The sequence below is a fragment of the Canis aureus genome, chromosome 3 (genome assembly GCF_053574225.1).
Source record: "Canis aureus isolate CA01 chromosome 3, VMU_Caureus_v.1.0, whole genome shotgun sequence".
Lineage (NCBI taxonomy): Eukaryota > Metazoa > Chordata > Mammalia > Carnivora > Canidae > Canis > Canis aureus.
Genome location: NC_135613.1, coordinates 49,412,679 through 49,440,674, shown reverse-complemented (window position 1 = coordinate 49,440,674; position 27,996 = coordinate 49,412,679). Strand labels below are relative to the sequence as shown.

The 27,996-nt window shown below is 40.2% G+C and overlaps 3 protein-coding genes across 25 annotated transcripts in view; 1 reads left to right on the top strand and 2 right to left on the bottom strand.

Moving 5' to 3' along the window:
* Window positions 1–884, bottom strand: part of PIGL (phosphatidylinositol glycan anchor biosynthesis class L) — an 85,637-nt gene extending 84,753 nt beyond the window's left edge. Inside the window, exons 1-2 of one of the 4 annotated variants that reach the window (XM_077892522.1) lie at window positions 618–884; window positions 1–520 (exon numbers count right to left, since the gene is read on the bottom strand). In XM_077892522.1, the coding sequence (XP_077748648.1) occupies window positions 1–238 (238 nt within the window). In that variant the 5' untranslated portion in view covers window positions 239–520; window positions 618–884. Of the gene's footprint in view, window positions 556–617 lie in introns of those variants that run through there. The other 3 variants (XM_077892525.1, XM_077892524.1, XM_077892523.1) reach the window with 3 other exon arrangements.
* LOC144304533 (uncharacterized) lies at window positions 441–4,924 on the bottom strand. Its single transcript, XM_077883059.1, has 3 exons — window positions 4,818–4,924; window positions 884–1,946; window positions 441–787 (listed from the first exon to the last, which is right to left on the bottom strand). Exons 1-3 carry the CDS (start codon window positions 4,922–4,924, stop codon window positions 629–631), a joined length of 1,329 nt encoding a protein of 442 aa, XP_077739185.1. The 3' UTR covers window positions 441–628.
* Window positions 1,394–27,996, top strand: part of NCOR1 (nuclear receptor corepressor 1) — a 149,551-nt gene continuing 122,948 nt past the window's right edge. For 8 of the 20 annotated variants that reach the window (XM_077892500.1, XM_077892494.1, XM_077892492.1 and 5 more), the window contains exons 1-2: window positions 1,396–1,558; window positions 21,674–21,851. In XM_077892500.1, coding sequence (XP_077748626.1) covers window positions 21,744–21,851 — 108 coding nt within the window. In that variant the 5' untranslated portion in view covers window positions 1,396–1,558; window positions 21,674–21,743. Of the gene's footprint in view, window positions 1,559–21,673; window positions 21,852–27,996 lie in introns of all 20 variants that reach the window. The other 12 variants (XM_077892509.1, XM_077892511.1, XM_077892507.1 and 9 more) reach the window with 3 other exon arrangements.

Below are 27,996 nucleotides of genomic sequence, written 5' to 3'. Positions count from 1 at the left end.
CTGCAGAGAAGCAGAGCAAGGACAGCCGATGCCCCAGGCGGGCCAAGCCCAGCACCGTGGGAGCAAAGAACATGGCTTCATCGTCCGGGTGCGCGATCACCAGCAAGGTCCTGCTGCCATCCCCCAGGACGCCAGCCTGCTCCTGACTCTTCGTTCTTTCCCGGGAGTCCCAAACCCGGAGGAAACCCCACGCCAGGAGCGCCGCCGCAGCCAAACACAGGAGGCCCGCGGCTTCCATCCTCGCCTCCGAGGCACTGCGCCTGCGCAGGAGGAAGGCTGCCGCACATCCAAGCTCCGGCGGGAAAACGGCACTCGCGGAAATTACGTTCCGAGGTTGAGTCCGTTTTGCCCACCAGAAGCTTCCGACGTTGGGTTCCTGTTGTGGTTCCACAAGGACACCTCCCAACCCTCCTTTATCTCGTTCTCTCTACTTTAAGCAGCACCGACGATGTCTTTTTTTTTTTTTTTGCTTTCTCGATTTCTGAGACGAACCCTTTGGCCGTCAGCTTTTACCCTTGTCCTTACAATGGGTTAAAACAAAACAAAACAAAACAAAACAGCGAATGAAAAATACCCGCCCTCCCTATGTGTTGAATTCCCTCCTCTCTTTAATTCACCGTTTTGTAACTCATTTATGAACACCCGAGACTTTCTCATCAGGACATGGCCAGCCCCTTCTTGTCCGGATGAACCGACTCTTGTTTTTCCTTCTTGATTCTGGCACGTGGGGTGGCGGCTCTTCTGAAGGAAGAGCACGCGGTGCCGAGGATTTCTCTAGAAAGGAAGGCTGGGGGGGAAGAGAGAGAGAGAGAGAGAGACTCTTCACAGGCTCCTCCGACGGGTGACTTTAGACTAAGGAGCGACCTCATGGGCGAATCCGCACCGCTCGATAGGTCAGCCAGATCCCGCTGCGAGCTTCAGCCGCAGCCCTGGAAACTGTCGTGGGGAGGTGGCCGTGCACCCCGCGGGCTCGCAGCGCCGGGGGCCCTGACTTCCCGGTCCCCGCAGCCCGGGCCCGAGGAGGCGGCCGCCGCCGAGGAGGTGGGGCGGGGGGCTCGGGTCCCTGCCTTTCCCACGCTCCGGGCGAGGCCCCGAGCGCGCGGGAGCCGGCGGGCGGCGCGGCCGGAGTGCGCGATGGCAGCGCGCTGGGTGCGGCCGGGCACGGCGCGGCCCCGGCCCGTCTCCGCTCGAGGGGACCGCCGCCGTCAGGCCCAAGGGACCGCCGAGGGGACGAAGCGCGGGGCGCCCCAGGAAGCGCGGCCGAGGTAGGAGCGGCGCTCGGCCAGGGGAGGGAGTCGGTCTCCCAGCCCTCCGGAAGGAGGCGGAGCCGGCGCCGGAGCCGCCTCAGCGGCGGCCGCCGGAGCCGCGGGGGAGGGAGAGGGGTTGAGTCAAGATGGCGGCCAAGGTGGCGAAGCAGCAGCGGCGGCGGCGGCGGCGGCTGGAGTGAGCTCCCGGCTCGCCGCGCCGAGCGAGGTCCCGGGGTAGGGACGCGCGCCGGGGCCGCGTCCTGCTCCTCAGGCCCGGGGGCGCGCCGGCTCCCACGCTCCGCCAGCTCCTGGTGAGTAGGCCCCGGCGCCCGCAAGCCCCGGCCTCCGGGCCCCCGCTCGCTCCGGGGCTTCCGAGGGCTCCGCGGGGCGCCGGCCGCGGGGAGCGGCTCCTCGGCCAGGCGAGGGGCGTCGCGGGCCCGGTGGGTGGGGACCCGCCGCAGCCGCCCGGCCTCTGGCCCTCGGCCGCCCGGGGGCGAGTCGGGCGCGGCGGGGGAGCTGGGGTTGGGCGAGTGGAAGAGGCTTATGGAGTTTGGAGGAAGAATGGGCTGCGGCCGGTCGGCTGTCCTGTGAGGAGGGGGCGTGCGGGCCGCCCGGGGAGCCCAGGTGGGGCCGGCGCAGGTGGCGGGCCTCGGCCGGCTCCGAGGCGGAGCGGGGGGCCGTCTGGGGAGCGTGCGCGGGCTTCGGGGAGGGTGACAGCGATGGACAAGTGCGTGAAGAGCAAACTAGTTCACCTTCCAGCCGCACCACTTCGGGGTGTAATGGCGAAGGGTGGGCAGAGTGCTGGAGAAGGCAAGAGATCGGAGCCCTGGACCTTCTGCCTTTTATTATTGCCGGGTTACTGTGCGAAGTCGGTGAATTCTCTCTCTCTCTCTCTCTCTAAGAAGAAGAGGGGCTTGAGAAACTGGAATTGAGAAGCCGGTGTGCATGGAGAGGAGACTGAATTCTTCGATTTAACTGGGTTAGGTAGTCGTTATTGAAGGTGCGGATGGGAAGGCGTGATATTTGCGAAAAGTGGTTGCTCAGGAAGCGTCAGTTTTCTTTTACTGATGTTGGTTGCGTGGTCAGGAGTGCCACTTCAACGGAGTTCACCTTGGAGAGCAGTGGTAGAGGTAATTCTAATCTTTGGGATTAGTATATTCACCTGCCTCAGATTTGCTTTCCTAATGATATCCTAATTAATACTGGAATTTGCGTTCCTTGTGCGTATCCTGGTGAGGCAGTGATGAGAGGCGGAACGCTGAGCCCCAGAGCAACAGGCCCGGGATTTTAAAATGCCTACAAATACTCATTCATTCGTTCAACGTTATCTTGATCGATAGCTGCTGCTGATAGGTCACATGTGTTTGTCCCTTGCATAACTGAAGAGCCGTTGCCATTGTTTAATTTTTAATAGTTAAAGAAATATCTTAATGTACCCTTTCATAAAGATACGTATTGGATGAGCCAAGTGGCCTGGGCTCGGGAGCAGATACAGAAATTTTAGAATCTTATTTAGAAGTGGGCAAAGATTATGGAAGAAATAAACAGAAGTTGTTGGAGGAAGATATAGTGGTTGTATTCGCTCATTCTGTTAAATCCGGTGGAAGCTTATTTATTTTAATATTTATAGTACACAGTTGCCTTGCCTTGCTTTAAGCACACCTGTCCACCGAAATCAAGGTTAACACACGTGTATATATAAATAATATACTTACATACATACATAAGGATGGGACTACTTGCAATACCAAAATACTCTTTCCTTTTACAAAAGGCTTGCCATATGTTGAACTGCTGCCTCAGAAAATACAATACAAAGAGTCCCGATTCTTCCTTTTACTATGTGACATTTTGGAGCAGGATCAACCTTTCTGTGCCTTCGTTTCCTCATCTGTGATAGTAGGAAAACATCCACTCTTCTAGGGTTGGCTGCTGTGAGCCTAAAAGAGTTAATAGTTATGAAATTGCTTTAAACAGATTGAAAAGGTTATGTTTCTGTGAGGTAGTAACAACTTCCTTTGCGCTCCTGAAGTGCTTATCTGCACATCTCCCATGGCATTCACGCTTTCTACCTTGTATTTAGATATTTACCTACCAGTTTTATCTCCTTTTGAGGTCAGGATAGGCCCTTCTTAGATTTTATCTTTACATATAAGGCACTGTAGGATTTTATTTTCTGTGTAGGGTATTGACACTGCAGATGTTTGTTGAATGAAAAAACATTGTATTCTAATTAGAAAAATGTATTCACATTACAACTTAACTGCATAGATCTCTTATCTGTTATGACAGATATCTGTCATATATATGTTATGACAGCTATATCTGTATAGCTGTAATTCCCTCCACGGCCTTTCAGGAAGATATATTTTTGACTGAGTGTCTTGTTGGATTTAATTAGACAGTAAAACTTAAGTATTCGTTGTACCCACATAATTTTTTAAAATAAAATGCTTGAAAATAACTTAAGTTTCTTTGAATTTAATTGAATAAAAGCCAGTTCCAAAACTAGGAAAATGTAGTTAAGTTTTTATAAGCTTTTTTTTTTTTTTTTTTTAATTTGGGAAGTGGGTAGATTTTCTTGCCATTACTGCAGTAGGAAGCAAAGGCTTTTGAATAGTCCAGAGACTCCTGTAAGTAAATGTCAGGCTATTTGTTACTCAGTTTTTTTTTTTTTGTTTGTTTGTTTGTTTTTATTATTCAGTTTGAATGGTATTTTGTGATCTGTCTTAAATGCAATTTCAAATTCATATTGATAACCTGGGAACCAGAGAGGTCTAGCATGGTTAGTTACTCCTTTTCTTCTCTTCAGATGTTGCATTTTACTGGAATACATTGCAAAGAAGTAATAAAGCTTGACCAGAATTTATTTTCTGTGGGCTTATTTGTTGATTAGAGATTCATATGTGGTTCATTCACTTGTTTACCTGGTGTTGTGTGCCTTTTATGTTCAGGGTACATTACTAAAGGCTGTAAAGGTATAAGGTTGAGCAGATGAATTATGTGCACAAATAAGTCAGTCTCTAGCCTGATATTTTGTCCTTTTCAGGTTTGAGGATGCAAAAAGGACATTTAGATTGATGGTTAGGGAAACATTTTATTTCTTCTTCTGTCAGGACTTCTTAGGAGTATTGAAAAGCTATGAAAAGCTTCTGTCATGTAGCAATAACTGTATGTAGGGCATCTGTTTTTTATTTCGTATTCTTGTGGTGGTTGTTTTCCTTGAACATTTTTACTGTTCTTCTACCATTTTTTCTACCCTAGAAGCTTCTGTGGTCAGAATATTACTTGGATAGTCTTCAGATACAACATACTTTTTTTTTTTTTTTGGTTCTCTTTGCATTTGAGAATGAGACCATACAAAGCCATGTTAATGTGTTAATGTTCCTGTGGAGTTCTTCAGTTTGATTCCTTTATGTGCTCTGCTGCTTTTACTTAAAAGTGATCTCAAAAACAAAACAAAACAAAACAAAAACCAAAAAAAAACTAAACTTAATTGGTTAAAATAAAATGCTAATAATTTATAGAATTATAGGATGTAGAGTCATAGATCATCTAGTCTTGTTTTACTCCTGAATGGACTGAGGGTCACAGATGTGAAGCGATTTGCCTAAATTGTTGCAGTTGGGCAGTGGTGGAATCCAGTCTTCTGATATCCAGTGCAGGACTCGTTCCATTACACCATCTCATCCATGGGATGATTCAGTGTGATGATTGACAATTAGAACAAAAGTCAGCGTGGATGGGGAATGAGAGTTTACTTACTCAGCTTAGATATTGAATTTACCTTAACTTTAAATTTCTTCAATGAAAATATAGTTTTAAAAAGTTAGTATTGATCTACATGATCACTGGGAATTATTTGCTTACTTTTAAAAAATATTTTATTTAGTTATTTGACAGAGATAGTGCAAGCAGGGGGAGCAGCAGGGAGAGGGAGAATGGAGCTCCATCCCAGGACCCTGTGATCATGACCTGAGCTGAAAGCAGATGCTTAACCGACTGAGCCACCCAGGCACCCTGGTTCCTTCATTCTTAATGTATCATGATTATCTTCTTAAACAAAAATGTCTTTGAGGTTGTCTGGACCTAGCGATATTTCATGGAATTGAAGTATTACAATAGTAGAAATTGTATTAAGTTGATGGTTAGGAACCTCTGAGATCCAAACAGGTTATTTTATAATTTAGCTATTGCTTACTTCATTTACTTTCAACCTTCTGGATTTTTTTTTTAAGTATATGAGAGACTTCATTTGTTAGAAGATTAGATAAATAGCATGAATATGAACTGTATTAATGCTGTGTTGAAAAGCACACATGTATTAGTTTTCTATATGTACTTATGCCATAAAATTTATTTATTTTTTATTTTTTAAGACTTTATTTATTTATTTATTCATTCGTGAGAGACAGAGAGAGACAGAGACACAGGCAGAGGGAGGAGAAGCAGGTTCCATGCAAGAAACCCAATGTGGGACTCGATCCTGGGAATCCAGGATCAGGTCCTGAGCCAAAGGCTGATGCTCAACCACTGAGCCACCCAGGCATACCCATAAAATTTATTTTAAAGAAAGAAGCGTATCGTTCTTTTCACCTGATATCCTTACATGAGTACTGAGTGTGTCATATTTATTCCATTTGGGCTGTTAGATAATATGCCTATTTAGCTTAATGTGCCTTACTCTTCTGAAATCTACATCTAAACCCTATTTTTTGAGGGTTTAGTCACATACTACTTTAGCTAGAAAGTCTTCCTCCTATTCCCTCTTCTCCAGAGATACATATTTCTCACTTTGGGAGTCCTTAATGATTTTCTTATGCCTCTTATAATACCACATTTATTTATTTATATACATATCTATTTAATCTCCGCTAGACCATAAGCCCGTTGTGGGCATGTCTGTATCTCATGTCTGCTCATATTCCTAGAATAACACTGCACCCAGGAAAGTGTGTAATAGAAACTTGTCAAATGCATAAAAAACCTAGCTGCTAGAATTACTTGGTGCCCATGTTGGAAAAAGCTGGTTGATACACCCTTTGGAAACTTGATGAATAGTTCATGTTAATTTCAAAACAGAAATTTACCATTGTCAGTGAGACACTGATAATTTGTCAGTTATTAAAGCATTTAAGAAAATATTTTTGTCAGCCTAATGAGATTTTGGGGGAATGAGAAAGTAAAGATGGAATTGGTTTATCTGACTGTATTTCCAGATAATGTTAGAACAAGAATATATATATTCAACCCTACTCTGTGGGACTTGTGACCTTGGGCACATTACACATTACAGGGGATTTTGGAGTAGTTTCAGTGGCAGGAAAAAATTGTGAATTAGGAATATGAGGTAGTTTGTTTATAGGATTATTGAAGAATACCTTTGAAGGGTTAGTTCCCTTTGAAAGAATAATACTGATTAGTTTTACATCAGAAATTAAATCTTTAGTCAAGAGCAAAGGAAAAGTCAGGATGACCAAATTACTTTAATTCCCTCCCCCCCTTCCCCTCCTCCCAGTGTCACCTGAGGAATAACACTTGGGTTGGGTATTTTGTTTTGGTTTGGTTTGGTTTGGTTATATATTAATAAACTGATATCAAACCAGAATAAGTTTAGGGTACATTTTTCTAGGAAAATTTGACACTTCGTTTTGTTTTGAGGGTCACCTTTCTGGTTACAGTTCACCTCTCCCCCCCCCCATACTTGTATTTAACTGACAGATTCCTCTCTGACATTTTTGTCGTCATAGTTTAGAGTCAGAGTAATCTGTTTTAGGCAGTCCATTTCCTCTGGCAATAGAGTATAGATTTTAATAACTTGGAATATTTGTTTTAAATTGTAATCATCGTGTCTTTGAGCTCCTGTTCAAAGAAGTTTAACTTTGTATTACTTTTGATTAGGTTCTTTTAATTCAGTTTTGAATTACAATAACTTTTATGTATTTGGAATTAACCCAAAACTTGTGCTTTCTAGGAGTTACAGCCTAAAGTATACACAGTGTAAATATACCAGATGTAGGGAGTATATAGTCCATTAACTCTATGTGTGTGGGTGTGTATGTGTTGGGGGGAAAAGGGAGGGAGACAGGGGAGGAGGGAACTGAACAGAGCAGGAGGAGAAGGTGAAAAGAATTTTGTATATTCACACAAAACCATTTTACTGAGTGAAGGAGGATGTGTTATTTTAGAATCTTTGTCTATCATCTATTATAAGTAATATGTGTTTTACAGAAGTACAATATAGTAGTATATAAAGAAATTGAAAGTACCACTTCCTAGATATAATCTTCTAAGTGTTTGTTGCATATTCAGATCTTTTTTGGTGTGTGTAATTTCCTGTATTATAGGATTGTAACATATTGTTCTTTTATGTACAACTCTTCTATGTTGGTGTATTTAGAGCTACTTCTTTTTTTTTTAATTTTTATTTATTTATGATAGTCTCAGAGAGAGAGAGAGAGAGAGAGAGAGAGGCAGAGACACAGGCAGAGGGAGAAGCAGGCTCCATGCACCGGGAGCCCGACGTGGGATTCGATCCCGGGTCTCCAGGATCGCGCCCTGGGCCAAAGGCAGGCGCCAAACCGCTGCGCCACCCAGGGATCCCTAGAGCTACTTCTATCACTAATGGCCACATAGTATTTTGTTTATGAAAATACCATGATTTAAATAATTTACAGCTACTAGTGATTTTTGTTGTTTTGTTTTTTCAGAAATACAAAGCTGAGGTGAATTATTTATTTGTATTTATTTTGTATACTTGTGCAAGCAGCTTTGTAGGATAGATTCCAGAAGTGGAGTTGCTATTATCTGAATAGTGTACGTTTGGAAAGATATTGATAACAAGTGTATCAGTATGCCCCAAACCCTGGCCAGTACTGGATGTTAGAAATGAAAACATTTGACAATAAAAAGTAGGGGGGTAAGTGATTCTAATTAGCCTTTATGGAATTTTTTTATGAGGGGAGTTGTATTTCTTTTATGAATTGCTGCTTTTGGCATTTTTTTTATGGAGTTCTTGGTTTTTTTCAGATCTGAAGAGCTCTTTATATATTAAGGTATTCACTGTTTTCACACCTGTACACTCCCCATCCCCCACGCACAGCTGTTCTTTTGTGTGTGTGGTTGTTGTTGTTGTTGTTTTTAAATTTTTATTTATTTATTCGTGAGAGAGAGAAGAGGGAGAGGCCGAGACACAGGCAGAGGGAGAAGCAGGCTCCATGCAGGGAGCCCAATGTGGGTGTGTGTGTTTTAAAAAGATTTTATTTATTTGACAAAGAGCGCAAGCGGGGTGAATTATAGGCAGAGAGAAAGAGAGATGCATGGGGGAGGGGCAGAGAGAAGGAGAGAGAATCTTAAGCAGGCTTAGTGCTCAGCAAACGGAAGCTCAGTCTCACAACCTGGAGGCAATGACCTGAGCCAAAATCAAGAGTTGGACACTTACAGGAGTGAGGTACTCCTCTTTTGTGTTACTATGCAGTCAGATATATTCATCCCTGCTCTGTGGGTCTTGTGACCTTGGGCACATTACCTAACCTCTCTAAGCTTTAGTTTCCTTATTTTTAGATTGGAGATAATGTAAAATAACATGTAGTGCAGTGGCTGACACGTAGTAAGTAAATAATAAATGTTAGCTGTTTTCATTAGTAGTCTATATGTGGCTTCTGGGTTTCATGCTCTACTTAGAAAAGACGTCCTTACTCTAAAATTTAAAATATTCACTCATCTATTAAACTGAAATAAAGTGAGGAATATTACTGTATAGCATGCTATTACTTGTTTTAAGAGGAAGAGGAATATTGACATATTTACTTGTATGCTATAGGATATTTCTGAAATGAAATCCAAGGAACTGGTAACTTTGGCTGTTGTAAGAACTGAGTGATTGAGGTGTACTTAAATGAGAGGAAGACTTTTGACCATATACCTCTTTTTATTTTTATTTTTTTTTATGATAGGCACACAGTGAGAGAGAGAGAGAGGCAGAGACACAGGCAGAGGGAGAAGCAGGCTCCATGCACCGGGAGCCTGATGTGGGATTCGATCCTGGGTCTCCAGGATCGCGCCCTGGGCCAAAGGCAGGCGCCAAACCGCTGCGCCACCCAGGGATCCCTCTTTTTATTTTTAAGACAAAGAAGTACCCAGATTCTAATTGAATACTTTATTTTTTAAAAAAGATTTTATTTGGGACCCCTGAGTGGCTTAGCAGTTGAACGTCTGTCTGCCTTTGGCTCAGGGTGTGATCCCGGAGTCCTGGGATCGAGTCCCACATCAGGCTTCCTGCATGGAGCCTGTTTCTCCCTCTGCTTATGTCTCTACTTCTCTGTCTCTCTCATGAATAAATAAATAAAATCTTTAAAAAATAATAGAAAGATTTTATTTGAGAGAGAGAATAAGCAGGGGAGAGGCAGAGGGAGACAGAAAAGCAGACAATGCTGAGCATGGAGCCTGCTGCAGGACCTGATCCCAGAACCCTGGGACCATGACCTGAGCCAAAGGCAGATGCCCAACTGACTGAGCCAGGCGACCAAATACTTATTTATTTTCTTTCTTTCTTTTTTTCTTTTCTTTTCTTTCCTATTTTTTCACGTCTAAATTTTTTTGATCCATCTGGAATTTATTTCTGGTATGGGGAGTGAAGTAGAGATATATTTTGGGGAAATATATATGTACATATTTTCTCCCCCAGATAGCCAGTTTTGTGAGCACCACTTAGTGAATAATTCATCTTTTGCCCCACTGATTAGATTTGCAACTTTTGTCACTTACTAATTATGTTTGGAACTGATTCTAATTTACTATGTTTTTGATCTCATATCCTTTAAATTGCTGTTGTTTTATAATTTCACTATTTTTAAAAAAGATTTACTTATTTCAGTGAGTGTGTATACATACATGCACATGGGCATGCATAGACACACATGGGGGGGAGGAGGGGACAATGGTGAGCAGAGGAAGAGGAAGAGAGAACTCCCAAGCAGAGCTGAATGTGCAGACTGATGGGGGGCTTGATTTCACCATGATCTGTGCTGAAACCAAGAGTTGGATGCTTAACCAACTGTGCCACCCAGGAACCCGTGTTTTATAATTTTAAAGCTGATAGAGTTAGTTACCTGTTAACTACTCTTTTTTTTTCAGACTTTGACAATTCTGGTCCATGTATTCTCCTAGCTGAATTGTAGCATTATTCTGTGAAGCTCAGTAAGACATCTTGCTGAGATTTTTATGGGGAATGCTGAATATTGATTGGAAATACTGAATTTATAGGTTAATTTTGGAAGATTGACTTTAAGTACTTCCTCTCTTTTTGTTCAGATAGACGTTTTTATGTTCTTCAGTACTTCAAACTTTCCAAATAAGTTCTATCCATTTCTTCTTTTGTTCAAGAAATACAGTAGGGAATCAGTTTATATTCTAGTGGGGGAAGACAGTATAATGAAATAAAATCCATTTCAGGTTATGATTAATTTACAAAGGAACAGAAAGGTTTATGTGGTTAAGAGTAACTGATGGGAACCCACCTAGGGTGGTTGGACAAGGCATTTCTGAGATGACATTTGCACTGAAACGGTAAAAGTTACACGAGGAGTCAGCCCCTTAAATGAGCCAGGAAGAGCATTCCAGGCGGAGAGTAAAGAAGGACAAAGGCCTGAGGCAAGGCAGGTCTTGGCGCAGGATGAAGGGACTGGAAGGAAGCTCATGTTGCTGGGGCCTACTGAGCAATCAGAAGAGGAAGCAGGCCAGATCAGGTGGGGCCTTGTGGGCCAGAGTGAGTCGTTGGGATTTTATTTGAAGTCCGTGGTAGCCCCCAGGGTGTCTTAACCTTAAAGAGTGACATGTTCTGATTTATGGCTTAAAAAGATCATATGACTTTTTAAGTAAAGAAAAGTATTGAAGTGGGAAGTCCAGTTAGAGGTTTCTTGTAGCAAGAGGTGAGTGTGGGGTAATGGAGATGGAGAAGCATGGGAAGCTTGGGATGGGCATCCAGAAGAATAGGACTTGCTGTTGGAATGGGTGTTTTTGGGAGCTAAGCACTGTTAGGTGATTGGGAGGCCTTGTGAGCAAAACAGAGATGGTCCCTGCCCTCACGTGCGTCTGATGGCTTTTTTGTATAGAATTCAATAAATGTTAAGTCAGTTGCTTTTCTTCCACCTTATTGTGGTATATGCCTTAGAAATAGTCTTCATAACCTTTAGCAACCTCTGTTAGTGGGTCAAAGGGAAGCAGCACAATATGATCTCTAAGAGATCTGTCTCTGAGTTTAAAAAAAAAATTACCTTGGGGAAGTTACTTAGCTCTCAAAAGCCTTCATTAGGGATGATAATGGAACTAGTGCTTTAGATGAGCTCCTTGCAGACCATACTGCCTATTACATAACAGAGGCTCGATAAATGGTAACTTTAAAAATTATTCCCCATAGGTGTTGTCTTATCTATTAATTCTGAAATATATTCATTTCTTTTAGTTGCTGGAGTGAATATTGCCCAGAGAATTAGTTCAGTATAGTGCAGCTGTACCACAGAGCACTCAGTTGTGTTGTTGTCTGCTACTGCTGTCTTGGGAAACTTGTTTCTCACTTCATCTACAGTGAAAGCAGCATTTTTTGTTTTCTAAGTTCAAGAGTTGTTTATTGAATGTCAGTATTCTTAGATTAATCAAACAATTATGCCTTTAATGTATTTCTTTCAATATCATAGTTGATTGGAGGTGGGATAGTTGAACCTGAAATGCCTTTTTTCTTTAGTTCCCATTCATCTGCCTTCTAAGTGAGATGTAGTAATGTTGAAAGAGCCTCCAAGTAAAATAAATGCCGTGTTAATGGCATTTCCCTAGAGTAGCTCTTTGTTTGTTTCTTTGTTTAAGGGAAGAATGCTTTAGTTTATTTTACAGGAGAAATCTAGTCCAGTTCAACACCTCTTTGACTTCTTAAAAACTGCGGAATCCACTAAGGTGATTTCTAGGGTCTTTGCTGGAGACTGGCCTCTGAGATGGGCTCAGGAGGTCCGCTTTCTTTTTTTAAAAATATTTTATTTAATATAGTTTTATATAGAGAGAGTGCATACACACAAAGTGGGGGAGGGGGAGAGGGAGAGAGAGAAGCCCACTCCCTGCTTGAGCAGGGAGCCGAACTTGGGCTCGATCTCAGGACCCCACGATCGTGACCTGAGCCGAAGACAGATGCTTAACGCACTGAGCCACCTAGGTACCCCAAGAGGTCCGCTTTCTTTAAGTCATGGCCAGTCTAGAGAGTCTGAGGCCTCTCCTTGTTTAAAATACTTTTGGATTTGGACTAGAACAGCGCTGCTTTATGAGAATTAGTGTGACCTGATTTGTCTCCATTTAATAACTAATATTTTGTCATCTGCAGTGTCATAGAAGCCATTCTCCTATCCCATACTTTTGTATCAAAAGTTTTTATTTTTTGATTATTTAAAAGAAAATTGAATTGTGTATTTTGTAGGGTCCTTTTTCTGCTTTGGTAAAATATGGGCTTCCCCTCTGTTGTGACCCTTGGTGGATTCATTCTTGCTTATCTGAAGAGGCATTTGCAGTCCCTACACAGTGAAGTATATTTTTAGCTATTTTTTCCAAGATAGCTTAGGCCACCTTGAAAACCTATCCAAGTACATTTTGGTTATGCAAAGATTGTAGGCCAAAAGCCAGGAGTTCCTAGTGAGAGGGGATTGGATTTTTTTTTTTTTTTTTTTTTGAGGATTACATAGGAAATTTTGTTGTTGCAAGTGGAGTTTCCTGTTGAGTAAATTGATAGATGTCTTTTTTTACTTTAAGATGGGAAGATTCAAAACATAATTTAAGTAGACCAATTTCATTTTACTGTATTTTATTGCCTGTTTACAAAATATAGAAGGCTAGTTTGAAGTTTATTCATAAAATTCAGATGAAATGTGGGGCGCATTGGTGCCTTAGTGTGATAAGCATCCAACTCTTGATTCCAGTTTAGGTCACGATCTCAGGGGTCGTGGGATCGACCCCCTACATTGGTTTCTGCACTGAGTACGGAGCCTGCTTAAGATTCTCTCTATCTTTCTCCCCCTCCCCACTCCCTCTTCAAAGGAAAAAAAAAGTTCAGATGAAATGTGCCCTTTTCACGTGTAATAATGGCATTTAATATATTCTTATCCTATTATGCTGTTATTCATGTTTATGACATGGAGGGGTTGTGCATAAAACCTTAACTGGGTTTCTTAAACATTTCACGGGATTTTTCTATTTCATGAGTGAAGAATGTAACTAACCCTGAGGTGATGAGTTTTCATGCTAAAGACTGAACTCAGAATTTGAAACTGCCATTTAAGGTTTCCTTTTCCCCTTCAGCCTTAACTTGAAACTGGATTCCTTTGTCTTGGTGAGCCCTGACTAGAGTGAGGGCAGAAGACAGGACTTGGTTCGGGGGTACTAAAGAGGTAGCTTGGGAGGGTCCCCATTCTCACTGAAGAGGAGTTTTTCTCCTCTGTGGATTTTATACATTTGGCTTCCACGTAAGATGTTTGAGGAAAGAATCTGGTAAAAAACAAACAGCCATTGCTCTTAACTATTACTGTGTGTGTCATGAGTAAGTTTTGAGGAAGTCCTAGTAGTGTCCAAGCTGCCCCTCTTGTGGCCAGGAGTCGAGCCTGCTTTGATTCATAAATTTGTATACCAGCAAGGGCTAATCTCTGATTTTGCTGATATTTTTTTGCCACCTGCATTGGGCTGATAATACCTGACTCTATTTTATTTTTGTGATATTCAGGTTAAACTTCTTAAAATCACATCACAAAACTAGGATATCATGAAGGATTCCTGGCAAGAGGGAAACACGGACAAATCATATTTGAGTGAAATTGAATATAGGTTTTAAACTCAGGACTCATCATTGCTGAAAATTAAAAAAAACACAAACACCACCAGTACTACATGGATGTCTCTTCATATAGACCAGTGTTGGAAAAAAATTGGATGACCTTGAGCTAAGATCTTTCCTTTTGCCTCTCCATTCCATTTATAGCTTTATTTACTTAAGATGTCTGAGTTGGGAGGAGACCTCAGAGATAGATCATGTAAGCATTTCTTTTTTTTTTTCCTTAAGTTTTTTTAAGCAATCTCTGCACCCAGTGTGGGGTTCGAACTTAAAATCCTGAGATCGAGTGTTGCATGCTGCATTGACTGAGCCAGCAGGCACCCCAGATCATGTAGACATCTCTTAGGGGTGCAGAGTATAATTACTTGGAAAACATTTATAAAATATTGTGAACACTCATGTGAAATACTCTGCAGCAGTAGAAAAAATGAAGAAGCACTATGGCCTCATGAGAATGATTGGTATATTGATTGAGAAAGATTAAATAATAAAAGGCTATATAGAACAGTATATATCTACTATGCTACCATTTGTGTAGCGGGGGAATTGTGTGTGTGTGTGTGTGTGTGTGTGTGTGTGTGTGTGTAGGATATTTCTAAAGGATATTTTAGAAACTAGTAATTTTGGTTGCCTTCTGGAAGGACAATGAGTAGAAGCTGGGGAGCCAGGGTGAGAAGCTTTTTTCTTTGTATTCCGTGGGTACTTTTAAAAGCTCTAAAATCATACAAAATAATACCTGTTTTCAAAAACAAATACCATCACCACCAGGAACGTCAGTGCTTTTCCCCTTCTACCTGGAGCACATGCAGGTTTATAGGAGGGGAAAGCTGACCAAGTAGTTTTAATGTGCGGCATATTGCATTGCTGCAATAAATACCTTTTGTATGTAAGTACAGGATGTGTGTTTATCTTTAGAGTATGTGTCAAAATTGCTGGGTTGTAATGAGGATGGTATTTCAGATCAACGTGGAAAGATAGATATATTCAATAAGGGTTTTGTTGGGATAATTTACTATTAACTAGTAAAGAAAATACAACTAGATCCCTACCTTACCATTTTTTAGAAAAGAAATTTAGGTGATTAAAGAGCTAAATATATATATATATATTTATATATAATCACCTTGAAGGAAAGAGGGGAATGTAGAGAATATATTTTTTAATTTTTAATTTTTATTTTTTTAAAGATTTTATTTATTTATTCATAGACACACACACACAGAGAGGCAGAGATACAGGCAGAGGGAGAAGCAGGCTCCATGCAGGGAGACCGATGTGGAACTCGAACCCAGGTCTCCAGGATCACACCCCAGGCTGCAGGCAGTGCCAAACCGGTGTGCCACCGGGGCTGCCCGAGAATATATTTTTTAAATTTGGGGTAGAGAAGGTCTTTAGAAATGTGAAACCAACGATGAATTCTGGAAGAAAATATTTGTGACATAAAGGTAGAAAAGGGATTAAAATTCAGAATACAGAGGGAGATACATTTCAGTTTTAAAACATGTACCAGCAAATGCACAGGCTGATTACCCCTGCCCATCCTCTGGTCTGTACCCTGACCACCCTCTCTCATTCTCCTTAGGCCTCTTTGGTTTACCTTAGTAGGGCTTCTGTGGTTCCTCTCCAAGGATTGCTCTTATCCGTTCCAGGCTAGCTAGCTCTTCCTTCTCCTCTTTCAAGCTTTGTCTCAAAAGTCATCTTAGAATATAATTTGATACCCAAACTGGGACAGTTTTGAGAAGGAAATGGAGCATAATTAATAATTGCACTGGGCCAATAGCTGTAAGTTGGGTCTGTTTCAGGAAATCAGGGCATAGGGTCATCCTAGCTGAGATTGGCTTTCTCTGATGACCCCATCAGAAATGTCTCCCTTATCCCTTCTGTCCCGTCCTGTTTTGTCTATAGCACTTCATCATACTATCTCGTGATTATTTATTGTCTATGTCATTTCACAATAAGATGGCCTATCTTAGTCACCGTTCTATGCCAGGATGGAGAACCATGCTGGCACATAGTAGTGTACTCCTCAATAGATATTTGTTGAATATATGACATTTCTGCCTTTGGTTTTTAAAATCTTGTGAAGATATGATAGACACACTTGAAAAATTGGATAGAAATGTTATATACATAACATTTATAAGACAAAATGTTCTCACATATGTGGACTTTCTGTGATATACTCTACATAAAATTTCCCATTAGCTAAATCTTTTAAAAAACTATTTTCTAAGCTAATGTATTGGATGTTTAGGACAATTCCTTGAGGAACGTTCTCAGGCATTCATCTTTGGGTATCTCTGTAGTGAATAATCAAATGAATTCCTAGAAGTAGAATTGCTATGGTAGAGGATATGTGTATTTTCAAGGCTCATGGTGTATATTGCCATTCTTCTTAAAGATTTTATTTATTTAAGAGAGAGCATGAGCTGGGAGAGGGGGCGGAGTAGAGGGAGAGGGAGAAGCAGACTCCCCGGTGAGCAGGTGAGCAGCTGAGCAGGGAGCCTGACTCCGGGCTGTATCCTGAGATCATGACCTGAGCTGAAGACAGATGCTCTACCTATTGAGCCCTCACCCAGGTGCCCCCCCCCCAAAAAAAAACACTCTTTTACAGACTACTGGTGTGTATATAATTTTTTTTTTTAATTCATTTATGATAGTCACACACAGAGAGAGAGGCAGAGACATAGGCAGAGGGAGAAGCAGGCTCCATGCACCGGGAGCCCGATGTGGGACTCGATCCCGGGTCTCCAGGATCGCGCCCTGCGCCAAAGGCAGGTGCCAAACCGCTGTGCCACCCAGGGATCCCCTATTGGTGTGTATATAAAATGGGTACAGATTGCTCACTAAAGAAGAATGGCAGCATGAAGCACCCAGGTGGCTCGGTCAGTTAACCATCTGTCTTCTGCTGAGGTCATGACCCCAGAGTCCTGGGATCCAGTCTCACATTGGGCTCTCTGCTTAGTGGGGAGCCTGCCTCTCCCCTCTCTTCCCTACTCATGCTCTCTTTAGCTCTCACTGTCTTTCACTCTCTCTCTCTTTCAAATAAATAAAATTTTTTAAAGAATGTTTTTTTTTTTTCCTCCAAACCTTCACCATTACTAGGTATTATTTTTAATATTTTGCCAATTTGGGAAAAATGATTTTATTTTTCTGTGACTACTGATGAAATTGATGTCATTAATTTTCTTTCCTTTGTTAATCCCATATTTCTGTCATTTTTTTTCATATTTATGTGGGGCTTGAACTCACAACTCTGAGATCAAAAGTTGCATGCTCTGTCAACTGAGCTACCCCAAGTGCCCCTATTTCTTCTAGTATGTAGTTTGCTGTTTTGAGGAATCTTTGCTGTACCGAAAAATAAATATACATATATATTTTATAAGTCCAAGATATCAGTCTTACTGTTTATGTTTTTGGAATTGTGCTTAGGATGTCTTCTGTCCTTAGTTTGTATATGTATTTCTTTTAGGCTTTATGAAAGTACTGTAAATGTTAACCTGTTCTTTTGAAGGATCTCAGGGTATATTGTCACTTTGAGAATATTAAGGTCCTTACTTTATTATTTTTTTTAAAAGGTTTTATTTATTTATTTGAAAGAAAGTGTGTGAGAGAGAGAGAGAGATCCCAAGCAGGGGGAAAGGGCAGAGGAGGGAGAAGCAGACTCTTTGCTGAGCAGGGAGCCTGATGTGGGGCTTGATCCCAGGACCCTGGGATCATGACCTGGGCCGATGGAAGATGCTTAACCAGCTGAGCCACCCAGGTGCCCCACTTTTTTTTTTTTTTTTAAGGTTTTATTTATTTATTCATGATAGACATAGAGAGAGAGAGAGAGGCAGAGACACAGGCAGAGGGAGAAGCAGGCTCCATGCAGGGAGCCCGACGTGGGACTTGATCCCGGGACTCCCGGATGCGCCCTGGGCCAAAGGCAGGCGCCAAACCACTGAGCCGCCCAGGGATCCCCAGTGCCCCAGTTTTTAAAAAAATTTTACCTTAAGAGTCCAGGAACAAATTAAAGGGAAAAAAAAGCAATAGTAATTTCTGTAATGTGAGCTCTCCGTAGGAAAATTTAGGTAGAAACCAGACTTATTGGATGTAGTCTCCAATACTGTATCTCAGCAAAAAGGTGTCTTTGCTTTTAAGATAATGTTATTTATCACTAAGAATAAAAAATGCTACTAGTTACACTATAAAATGCCATTGATTGTAGGATACATATTGACTTTAGAGTAATTAAGATATGGACATATGTGGGTATTAGAATCCATGAATGTGGCATATGTTAATAACTTGGACTGCTACACAATCATATTTTTTTTTTTTTTTTTTTTTAAGCCCGCTCCTCCTGCCCCCGTCCCATTTCTCAGAAAGCGCCAGCCCCGCGGACCAAACGGTGGGACAAGTCCAGCGGGGGAAGTAACCAGGCTCATTTTTACTTTTATTTAAACTTTAAATTTGATTTTTTTTTTTTTTTTTTTGTAATCTCTATACCTAATGTGGGGCTCAAACTCAAAACTCAAAGATCAGGAATCACTTGGTCTTCTGACTGATCCCACCAGCCACCCCTGAGTAATCATTTTTAAACCTTGTGGTTGCTTTGTATAGTTTTGTTTGTTTTTGGATTGGTAATTTTTAAAAAACAGGTTTATTAAGATACAATTCACGTATCATGCAATTCATCCATTTAAGGTACACGATTCAGTGGTTTTTAGTATATTTAGAGATATGTGCAAACATCATTACAGTCAATTTTAGAACATTTTTATCACCTCAAAAAGAAACTCCAATACAATGGAATATTATTCACCCCTAAAAAGGTAGATAATTTTGATATATGGTGCCACTTGTATAAACCTTGGGGACATTGTGCTAAGTGAAATTTTCCAATCACAGATGGACAGATATTGTTTAATTCCACTTATATGAGGTTTCCTAGCATCGTCTGATTCGTGGAGACAGAAAGTAGAATGGTAGTTGCCAGGGGCAGATGGGAGGGGGAATGAGCAGTTAGTGTGAAATGGATATAGAATTCTAGTTGGGGAAGATGAACAAGTTCTGAAGATGGATGGTGCTGATAGTTGTATGACAATGTGAATATAAATGATGCCCCACAGTTATGCCCTTAAAAGGGTAAAGTTTCTGTATACTCTACTGCAGTAAAAACAAAAGAAGCCCCATATACCTTGCCCATTACTTGTTATTCCTCCATCCCCATCCTACCATCCCTAAGCAGCCATTCATCTATTTTCTGTCCTATAGCTTTGCCTATTCTGGGCTTTCAGATGAAAGGAATCATACAAAGTGTGGACTTTTATGATTGGCTTCTTTTACTTTTGCATAATGTTTTCAGAGTTTGTCTAAGTTGTACTGTGTATCAGTACTTCATTTTTTTTTTTGGTGGAATAAGTTTCCCTTGTATGGATATACCTGATTTTGGTTATCCATTCATTACTCGATGGACATGACATTTGTTTTTTTTCCAAGTTTGTATAGTTATTTTAGGATTTAACTTGAGCTCTGATTCTAAGAAATAAAAACTTACTCATCTATATTAAGTAAAGGAGGATTTACTGTAAGACTATGTATCCAAGGTCAAGGAAAGGAGTATAGCAGCTTCTCATGGGAACTGACCCTGGAGCAAAGACTAAGGAGCCAAGGCGGGTGCTGCTGTGTCTCTGGGGCCTGCAAGGTTTCTTGGCTCCACTTGTCTCTGCAAGTCTACTCTAGCCTGTATCTAGACTGGCATTCTCTACTTGATCTGTAATCTTTCTGGCACATGCTTTGGCTCACCTTGACTCCTACTCTGGCCGCTTTGCAACTCAGTTCTCTATAGCTGCCAGTTCTCAATTCCACATTCTTGGAGAGGGATCTAAGTGGTACATCCCTTGTGCACCAGGGGAGTTCACTTGATGTAAATATTGCATCAAAGCCTCAGCTTAAGTAGGGGCAGATTCTCCAGGAGTGTGTGCATGGACCTGGGTGTGACTGGCCTCTCTAGGTCACTAATGATTGTCGATCTAAAGGTGATTTAATTCTCTAGGCCAGTGGTCATCAAACTTTTGGGTCTCAAGAATCCTTTAGGGGCCACCTGCATGGCTCAGTCCATTAAAATATCTGCCTTCAACTCAGGTCATGATCCCGGAGTCTTGGGATGGAGCCCCATGTCAGGGTACCTGTTCTCCTTCTGCCCCTCCTCCTGCTCCCCTTCTCTCTCAAATAAATAAATAAATCATAAGAAAATATCCTTTATACCCTTAAAATTATTTAAGACTCCAAAGAGCTTTTGCTTATGTGGGTTAGATATGTTGCTATTTACCATATTAGATACTACAAAGGACATTTTAAAGATACTAAGTCATGTAAAAATAATATAAACTATGCTAATATAAGTGACATTTTTATAAGTAACTTTTCTGGAATAAAACAAAACCATGAGAGAGTGGCATTGTTTTACATCTTTGCAAACCTCTTTGATATCTGGCTTACAGATAGCTTTATTCTCAAATCTGCTTTTGCATTCAGTCTTGCAATATATTGTTTTGATTGAAGTTTATGAAGAAAAGCTGATCTCATGCAGATATGTATTTGGAAAAGAGAGGGGGTATTTTAATAGCCTTTTTAGATAATTGTAGTTATTCTTTGATACCATACCCAAACTAGACAAGTAGCAATTTTTGAAAGATTCATTCTGTGTAGGATCTCAAACCAGATCAATGAACTTTTCATATTCTATCACATTAAACATTTATTGGATTGTCTTGTACTTTAAATATTACATTCATGAATGATTTTGTAACATTGTGTATTGGTCATTTGGAAAATATTGGTTTACGGAATTAAACAGATATTTCAAATGTTGACGTATTTCATTATGTAATATATCAGAAACTCACACTTGTTAGTATCACCACCAGTCTTGCCAGAAAAGTCTTTAAATATGGGGAAGCTGTCAAGTTCATGCAAGCAGATAAAAGTTTTTCCAAAATCCTAATTTCCACAAATACTGGCAGTTGTTTTCCTTGAAGTAATAAGCTCACTTTGTTCCCCCTTGAGTGCTTTCTCATCCTGAATGTCTTTTTAGGCTGTTATTTTGGGGGCACAATTTTTTAATGAAGATACTATTTCCTCTGCACAAATGCTTACCTTGTAATATTCTTGAATCTTTTTAACAATTGACTTTTTGTTTAGAACCCCCAAACTTACAACTGTAGGTTTTTGTTTCTGTAGTATATAACATTTGGTTATCAGACATTTACCCAAAGAAAAAAGGACGTTTGTTGAGCATTTGCCATGTGCCAGGTCCCATGCTGAGATTTTATATCCTTCTTTTTACTTTCTATAACTACTGATATTGTTGTTTGTGATATATTAAAGAACCTTTTTGAAGTCTACAAGAAATGACACATTAATGTTTTTCAAACCTCAATAACTTCTATTAAGTAAATACATGAGAGAAAGCTTTTACTGGTAATTGTGGTTTTATTTATGCAGCTATAGTTATAATTTATTAGAAGTACACCTGGTGCTTTAGTTCTTATCATTTCTATTTTTTCCCCATCCTGTTTAGGTGGTTTCCTAGAAACATGATTGTTTGTTGGACTTGATCTCACAGCCTGGTGAGGACTTCTTTACTGATAATGTCAAGTTCAGGTTATCCTCCCAACCAAGGAGCATTCAGCACAGAACAAAGTCGTTATCCTCCCCACTCTGTTCAGTACACCTTTCCCAGCACGCGTCACCAGCAGGTAAGGAACAAATATTATGCAGTTGTACAAGTTGTGTTGGTGTGTGTTTTGCTTTCCTATTTAATACATTTGTTGGTCAGAAACCAAATGTAATTGTTATATCTATATATTTTAAATGGCAAGAACCATTCTCAAAGATGGGAGCCGGAGGTTGGGGATTAATTATCTTTGTCTTAGTATGGCTTTGTGCCAGATTTCAGGGGGTGAACATGTCTGGTTTTGTTTGTAGGAGTTTTTGATAGAAGAATACCAGTTGTCTAGGGTTTCTAGGTTAAGACTTACGTTTATTACTCCAGGTTCTGGTTGAGTATTAAGCTGGCCAGTTAACTTGGTCTCTCTTGAGTGATGGCCAGGATAGAGCCTGTGCCTTTTTGAGAGGTTGATGGCAGGCAGATGAAAGAGTTTGTATGCTGATTTACCTTGTGAAAAATAAAATAGGAGATGAAGTTATGATTAGCTCAGAGCGAGCTGGAGACAGGAGTGTAAGAGGTTTGAAGAGAAAAGGGAAGGGATGGATAAAATGGTGATCTTAAAGAAAAAGAAAGCAAATTTTCCAGCAGAATATAGTTCAGTACTACTGAAGACTGCTTTGAGTGTGATCTTGATTATGGAGTGAGAATGGACACTGTTACCTTGTTCCATGTTAGTTGCATGTTTTTATAGATGACCTTTTTCAGTTAAAGAAGTTACTTTCTATTGCTAGATCCCCTGTTGAATTTTATCATAATTGGGTATTGAATTTTGGTTGTGTTGCCCTCTCTCCATCCATGTTCCTTGTCTGAATACTGATTTCCTAGAGTTTTGTTGCTGTTTCTTTTTTGTTTGTTTGTTTTGTTTTATAGACTTTTAGTTTACATATAATAAAATTTTATTATGTGTGTACATTTTGTCAGTTTCATACATCAATAAAACCATCACCAGAATGACGATATAGAGTATTTCTATCACCCCATCCCTTGTACTCCATCCGGGTCAGTCTTCTCTACTTTCCACAAACCTCAGCTCCCAGGAAACCACTGCTCTGCTTTTTGTCATAAAAGATTATATTTGTTTTGAGTTTTATATGAACACTTTTTTGTGGCTTCTTTTGCTTCCCATAATATTTTTGAGATTTATTCATGTTCTGGTACATCTTAGTAATTTCTTTTAATTGTTGGGTATGGATATACCACAATTTATCTAGTTACCTATTCCAGTTTTTGGTTATTCTAAATAAAATTATTTCAAAAACCTGTATCTGTGTGTTTATTTTACTTAGGTTTTATAAAGAAGTATTGTTTTATTTTAACTGTATTATTGGAGAGCATGTGTTTTTAATTTTTGTCAAGTCTAGTTTATTAATTTTTATCTTTATATTTCTTGCGTTTTGTGTCATATTTAAGAAATTTTTGCCAGGGATGTCTGGGTGGCTCAGTGGTTGAGGGTCTGCCTTTGGCTCAGATCGTGATCCCGGGGTCCTGGGATCAAGTCTTGCATCAGGCTCCCTGGAGGGAGCATGCTTCTCCCTCTGCCTTTGTCTCTGCCTCTCTCTCTGTCTCCCTCATGAAATAAATAAAATCTTAAAAAAAAAAAAGTTTTTATTTTTATTTATTTTATTTTTAATTTTTTTTAATAAATTTATTTTTTATTGGTGTTCAATTTGTCAACATACAGAATAACACCCAGTGCTCATCCCGTCAAGTGCCCGCCTCAGTGCCCGGCACCCTGTCACCTCCACCCCCCACCCACCTCGCCTTCCACCACCCCCAGTTTGTTTCCCAGAGTTAGGAGTCTTTCATGTTCTGTCTCCCTTTTCTGATATTTCCCACTTATTTTTTCTCCTTTCCCCTTTATTCCCTTTCACTATTAAAAAAAAAAGTTTTTGCCAAACTCCAGGTCACTAAGACTTTCTCCTATGTTTTCTTCTTTAAGTTTTATAGTTCTAGGTTTTACATTTATGTTTATCACTTACTTTGAATTAAATTTTGTTTATAATGTGAGGGTAATAGTTGAGGTTATTGTTTTGCATACGGCTATCCAATTGTTGTAGGAACCATTTGTTAAAAAGATTCTTCTTTCCCTGCTGAATTGTTTTGGCAATTTTTCAATGAAAATCAGTTGACCATATATGTGCAAGTCTATTTCTGTTTTCTCTATACTGTTCTATTGATGTATTTTTTGTATCTTTACCTCACATCTATGTTATTTTCTTTGTAAACAGACATGTAGTCTTTTAATAAAGCACTTCATATTGTCTTAACACAGCTTTATAATAAGTTGAAATTCAGTAGTGTGATTCTTTTCTGAATCGTTTTGAATATTCTAGTTTAACATTTCTACATACATTTTAAATCAACTTCTCTGTTTCTACAAAACAACTTGCCTTTTTTTTTTTCTTTTAAAGATTTATTTTTATTTCAAAGGGGAGAGAATCACAAGCAGACACTCTGCTCAGCACAGAGCCTGTTGCAGGGCTCATTCTCATGACCCTGAGATCACAACCTGAGTCAAAACCAAGAGGCAGATGCTTAACAGACTGCACCACCCAGGTGCCCTTTGCTGGGATTTTGATTGGATTTGTATTGAGCCTAGGGATAAATTTGGGAGAGAATTGACATCTTAACAACTTTGATTTTTCTGGTCCATGAACATAGTGTAACTCTCCATTTATTTTGGTCTTCATTAATTTTTCTCAGTAATGTTTTGTAGTTTTTAGTGCTCAGGTCATTTACATCTTTTCTCACATTTGTTCCTAAATATTTTATATATATTTTTAAAGATTTTATTTGTTAGAAGAGGAGTAAGCAAGAATGGGGGGAGGAGCAGAGGGAGAGAGAAGCAGAGTCCCCATAGAGCTGAGAGCCTCACACAGGGCTCGATCCAGGACCCCGAGATCGTGACCTGAGCCAAACGCAGACACTTAACTGAGTCACCCAGGCACCCCAATTTTCATATTTCTGATGCAATTATAAATGTATTGCTTTTGAAATTTCAGTTTTCAGTTCATTGCTACTATGTCTATTGGTCTTGTATCCTGCAACCTTCTTACTTCTAGTTGCTTTTAGATTTCACAAGGTTTTTTCTTTTTTTAAAATTTTATTTGAGAGAGAGAGACAGTGCTTGCTTTGGCGGCACATATACTAAAAATGAGAGAGCGAGAGAGAGAAAAAGCACGAATCGCAGGAGAGAGAGAAACAGACTCCCCGCTGAGCAGGGAGCCTAACATGGGGCTCTATCCCAGGACCCCCGGATCATGACCTGAGACAAAGGCCTATGCTTAACCAACTAAGCCACCCAGGTGCCCCTCTGCAAGATTTTCTATGTAGGTGAACCTGTAATCTGAGAATAAAGACAGTTTGGCCTGTACCTTTCTAAACTGGATGCCTTTTTTTTCTTTCTTCCTAATTGTACTGGCTTTAATTGCTTGTAAAAGTGTTGAAGAGGTAAGAGTAGACACCCTTGACTTGTTTCTGATCTTAAGAGGAAGGTATTTAGTCTTTGACTATTAGGAATGTTGTTAGCAGCTAGTGACTGCATTTATCATAGGAAGCATTGAGTAATGTCTAGAATTGTCAAATCAATATGTTGTACCCCTGAAACTAATCTAACATTGTATGCTGATTAGGCTTCAATGAAAAAAAAGAATTTTGTTAGCTTGGGAAGTATTCCCATCTCCTGATTTTCTTAAAGAGTTTGTGTAGGATTAGTATTTTTTCTTCTTAAGAAGTTTGATAGAATTTTTCAGTGAAATCATGAGGGTCTAGAATTTCTTTTGTGTAAAGAATTGAAATTGTGAGTTGCTTTGTTCTTTTTTTTTTAATTTTTATTTATTTATGATAGTCACACACAGAGAGAGAGAGAGAGAGAGAGAGAGGCAGAGACACAGGCAGAGGGAGAAGCAGGCTCCATGCATCGGGAGCCCGACGTGGGATTCGATCCTGTGTCTCCACAGACACCAAAGGCAGGAGAACCACTGCGCCACCCAGGGATCCCTGCTTCGTTCTTTTTATTTATTTATTCATGAGCGACACACGGAGAGAGGCAGAGACACAGGCAAAGGGAGAAGTAGGCTCCTTGCAGGGAGCTGATGGGGGACTCAGTCCCAGGACCTCAGGATCACCACCTCTGCCAAAGGCAGATGCTCAACCACTGAGCCACCCAGGTGCTGCAAGTTCGGGTTTTTTAATAGTTATATTTGGATTCTTTTTTTTTTTTTTTTTCTTGAGTCAGTCTGGGTGAGTTTTGTTGTTCAATATGTTAAATTAATAAGTTGGGGAACCCTGGGTGGCGCAGCGGTTTAGCGCCTGCCTTTGGCCCAGGACGCGATCCTGGAGACCTGGGATCGAATCCCACGTCGGGCTCCCGGTGCATGGAGCCTGCTTCTCCCTCTGCCTATGTCTCTCTGCCTCTCTCTCTCTCTCTGTGTGACTATCATAAATAAATAAAAAAATTAAAAAAAAATAAGTTGTTGTACCTTTTATCTTCTCAATGTCTTTGAGATCTGTTGTGATATCATTCCTCATATTTTATTAGTCTAGCCTAGAGGTTTATCGATTTAATTGATTCTTTTCTGAGAATAACTGGCTTTGGTTTCATCCATTTTCACTATTTTTTTCTATTTTATTAATTTCTTTTTTTTTTTTTAATTTTTTTATTTATTTATGATAGTCACACAGAGAGAGAGAGAGGCAGAGACACAGGCAGAGGGAGAAGCAGGCTCCATGCACCGGGAGCCCGACGTGGGATTCGATCCCGGGTCTCCAGGATCGCGCCCTGGGGCGAAGGCAGGCGCCAAACCGCTGCGCCACCCAGGGATCCCTATTTTATTAATTTCTGCTCCATATTCTTCCTTCTCTAATTGTCCACAGATATAACATTTCTGGAATCTTTCAATGCTCTGTGTGTATTCAAGTTTCCTTTTGATACTATTTTCTTTTTGCTTGAACAGTGTCATTTCTCTTAGTGTAGGTTATTTATTTATTTATTTATTATTATTATTATTTTTTAGTGTAGGTCTTTTAGGAGTGAACTCTTCAGTTTTTATTTATCTAAAAAAGTTTATTTCAGTTTTAATTTTTAAGAATATTTTACTTGATACAGGATTCTAAGCTGATGGTTATTTTCTTTCTGTACTTTAATTATTATTTTTTTAAAGTCAGTGACTTATTTTATTTTTTTTTAATTTTTATTTATTTATGATAGTCACAGAGAGAGAGGGAGAGAGAGAGGCAGAGACACAGGCAGAGGGAGAAGCAGGCTCCATGCACCGGGAGCCCGATGTGGGATTCGATCCCGGGTCTCCAGGATCACGCCCTGGGCCAAAGGCAGGCGCCAAACCGCTGCGCCACCCAGGGACCCCTCTTTCTGTACTTTAAAAGATACCATTTGTTGTATTCTGGCTTGTATGATTTCTGACCAGAAATCTTTGGTCATTCCTTTTTTTTTTTAGATTTTATTTATTTATTTATTTACTTAAAGATTTTATTTATTAATGAGAGACACACAGAGAGAGAGGAAGAGACATAGGCAGAGGGAGAAGCAGGCTCCCCATAGGGAACCTGATGTGGGACTTGATCCCAGGACCAGGATCATGCCCTGAGCCAAAAGCAGATGCCTTACTGACTGAGCCACCCAGGCATCTGTTTTTGGTTATTATCTTTTTATGTATATATAAGTATCTTTCCCCTTCTTTGGTTACTTTTAAGATTTTTCTCATTATTACTGGTTTTCAGTAATCTAATTATGATGTGCCTTTGTTGGGCTTTTTAAATACACGTGTTACTGTCTTTGGCATTCACTGAACTTCATGCTTCAATAGATTTATAATTTTCATAAATTTGGGCAATTCAGCCATTCTTTCTTCAGATATGGTTTTCTGTCTACTATCCCCCTAGTTTTTGTTTTTGTTTTTGTTTTTGAAATGCCAGTTACTCCTATTTTATATTATCTGACAGGTCACTGGACCTCTGTTCGTTTTATTTTTTTCTATTTTTTTCTTCTACAGTTTCCAACCTATTGTTAATTTTATCCAGTGAAATTTTCATTACAGACATTGGAGTTTTCTTTTTTTTTTTAATTTTTGTTTTTTTAAAATTTTATTTATTAATGAGAGACACAGAGAGGGAGGCAGAAACATAGGCACAGGGAGAAGCAGGCTCCTTGCAGG

Bases quoted from the DNA above. Each gene is read 5' to 3' on its own strand.
- LOC144304533 (XM_077883059.1), bottom strand. From the start codon at position 4,924: ATGGAACGAGTCCTGCACTGGATATCAGAAGACTGGATTCCACCACTG. The intron at 1,947-4,817 runs GTAAAACAAGAC...CCCTCCCCGAAG, and splicing joins GACCCTCAGTCCATTCAGGA to CCCGCGCACGCTCCCCAGAC. The intron at 788-883 runs GTGCGGATTCGC...CTTCCCCCCCAG, and splicing joins TCTGGCTGACCTATCGAGCG to CCTTCCTTTCTAGAGAAATC.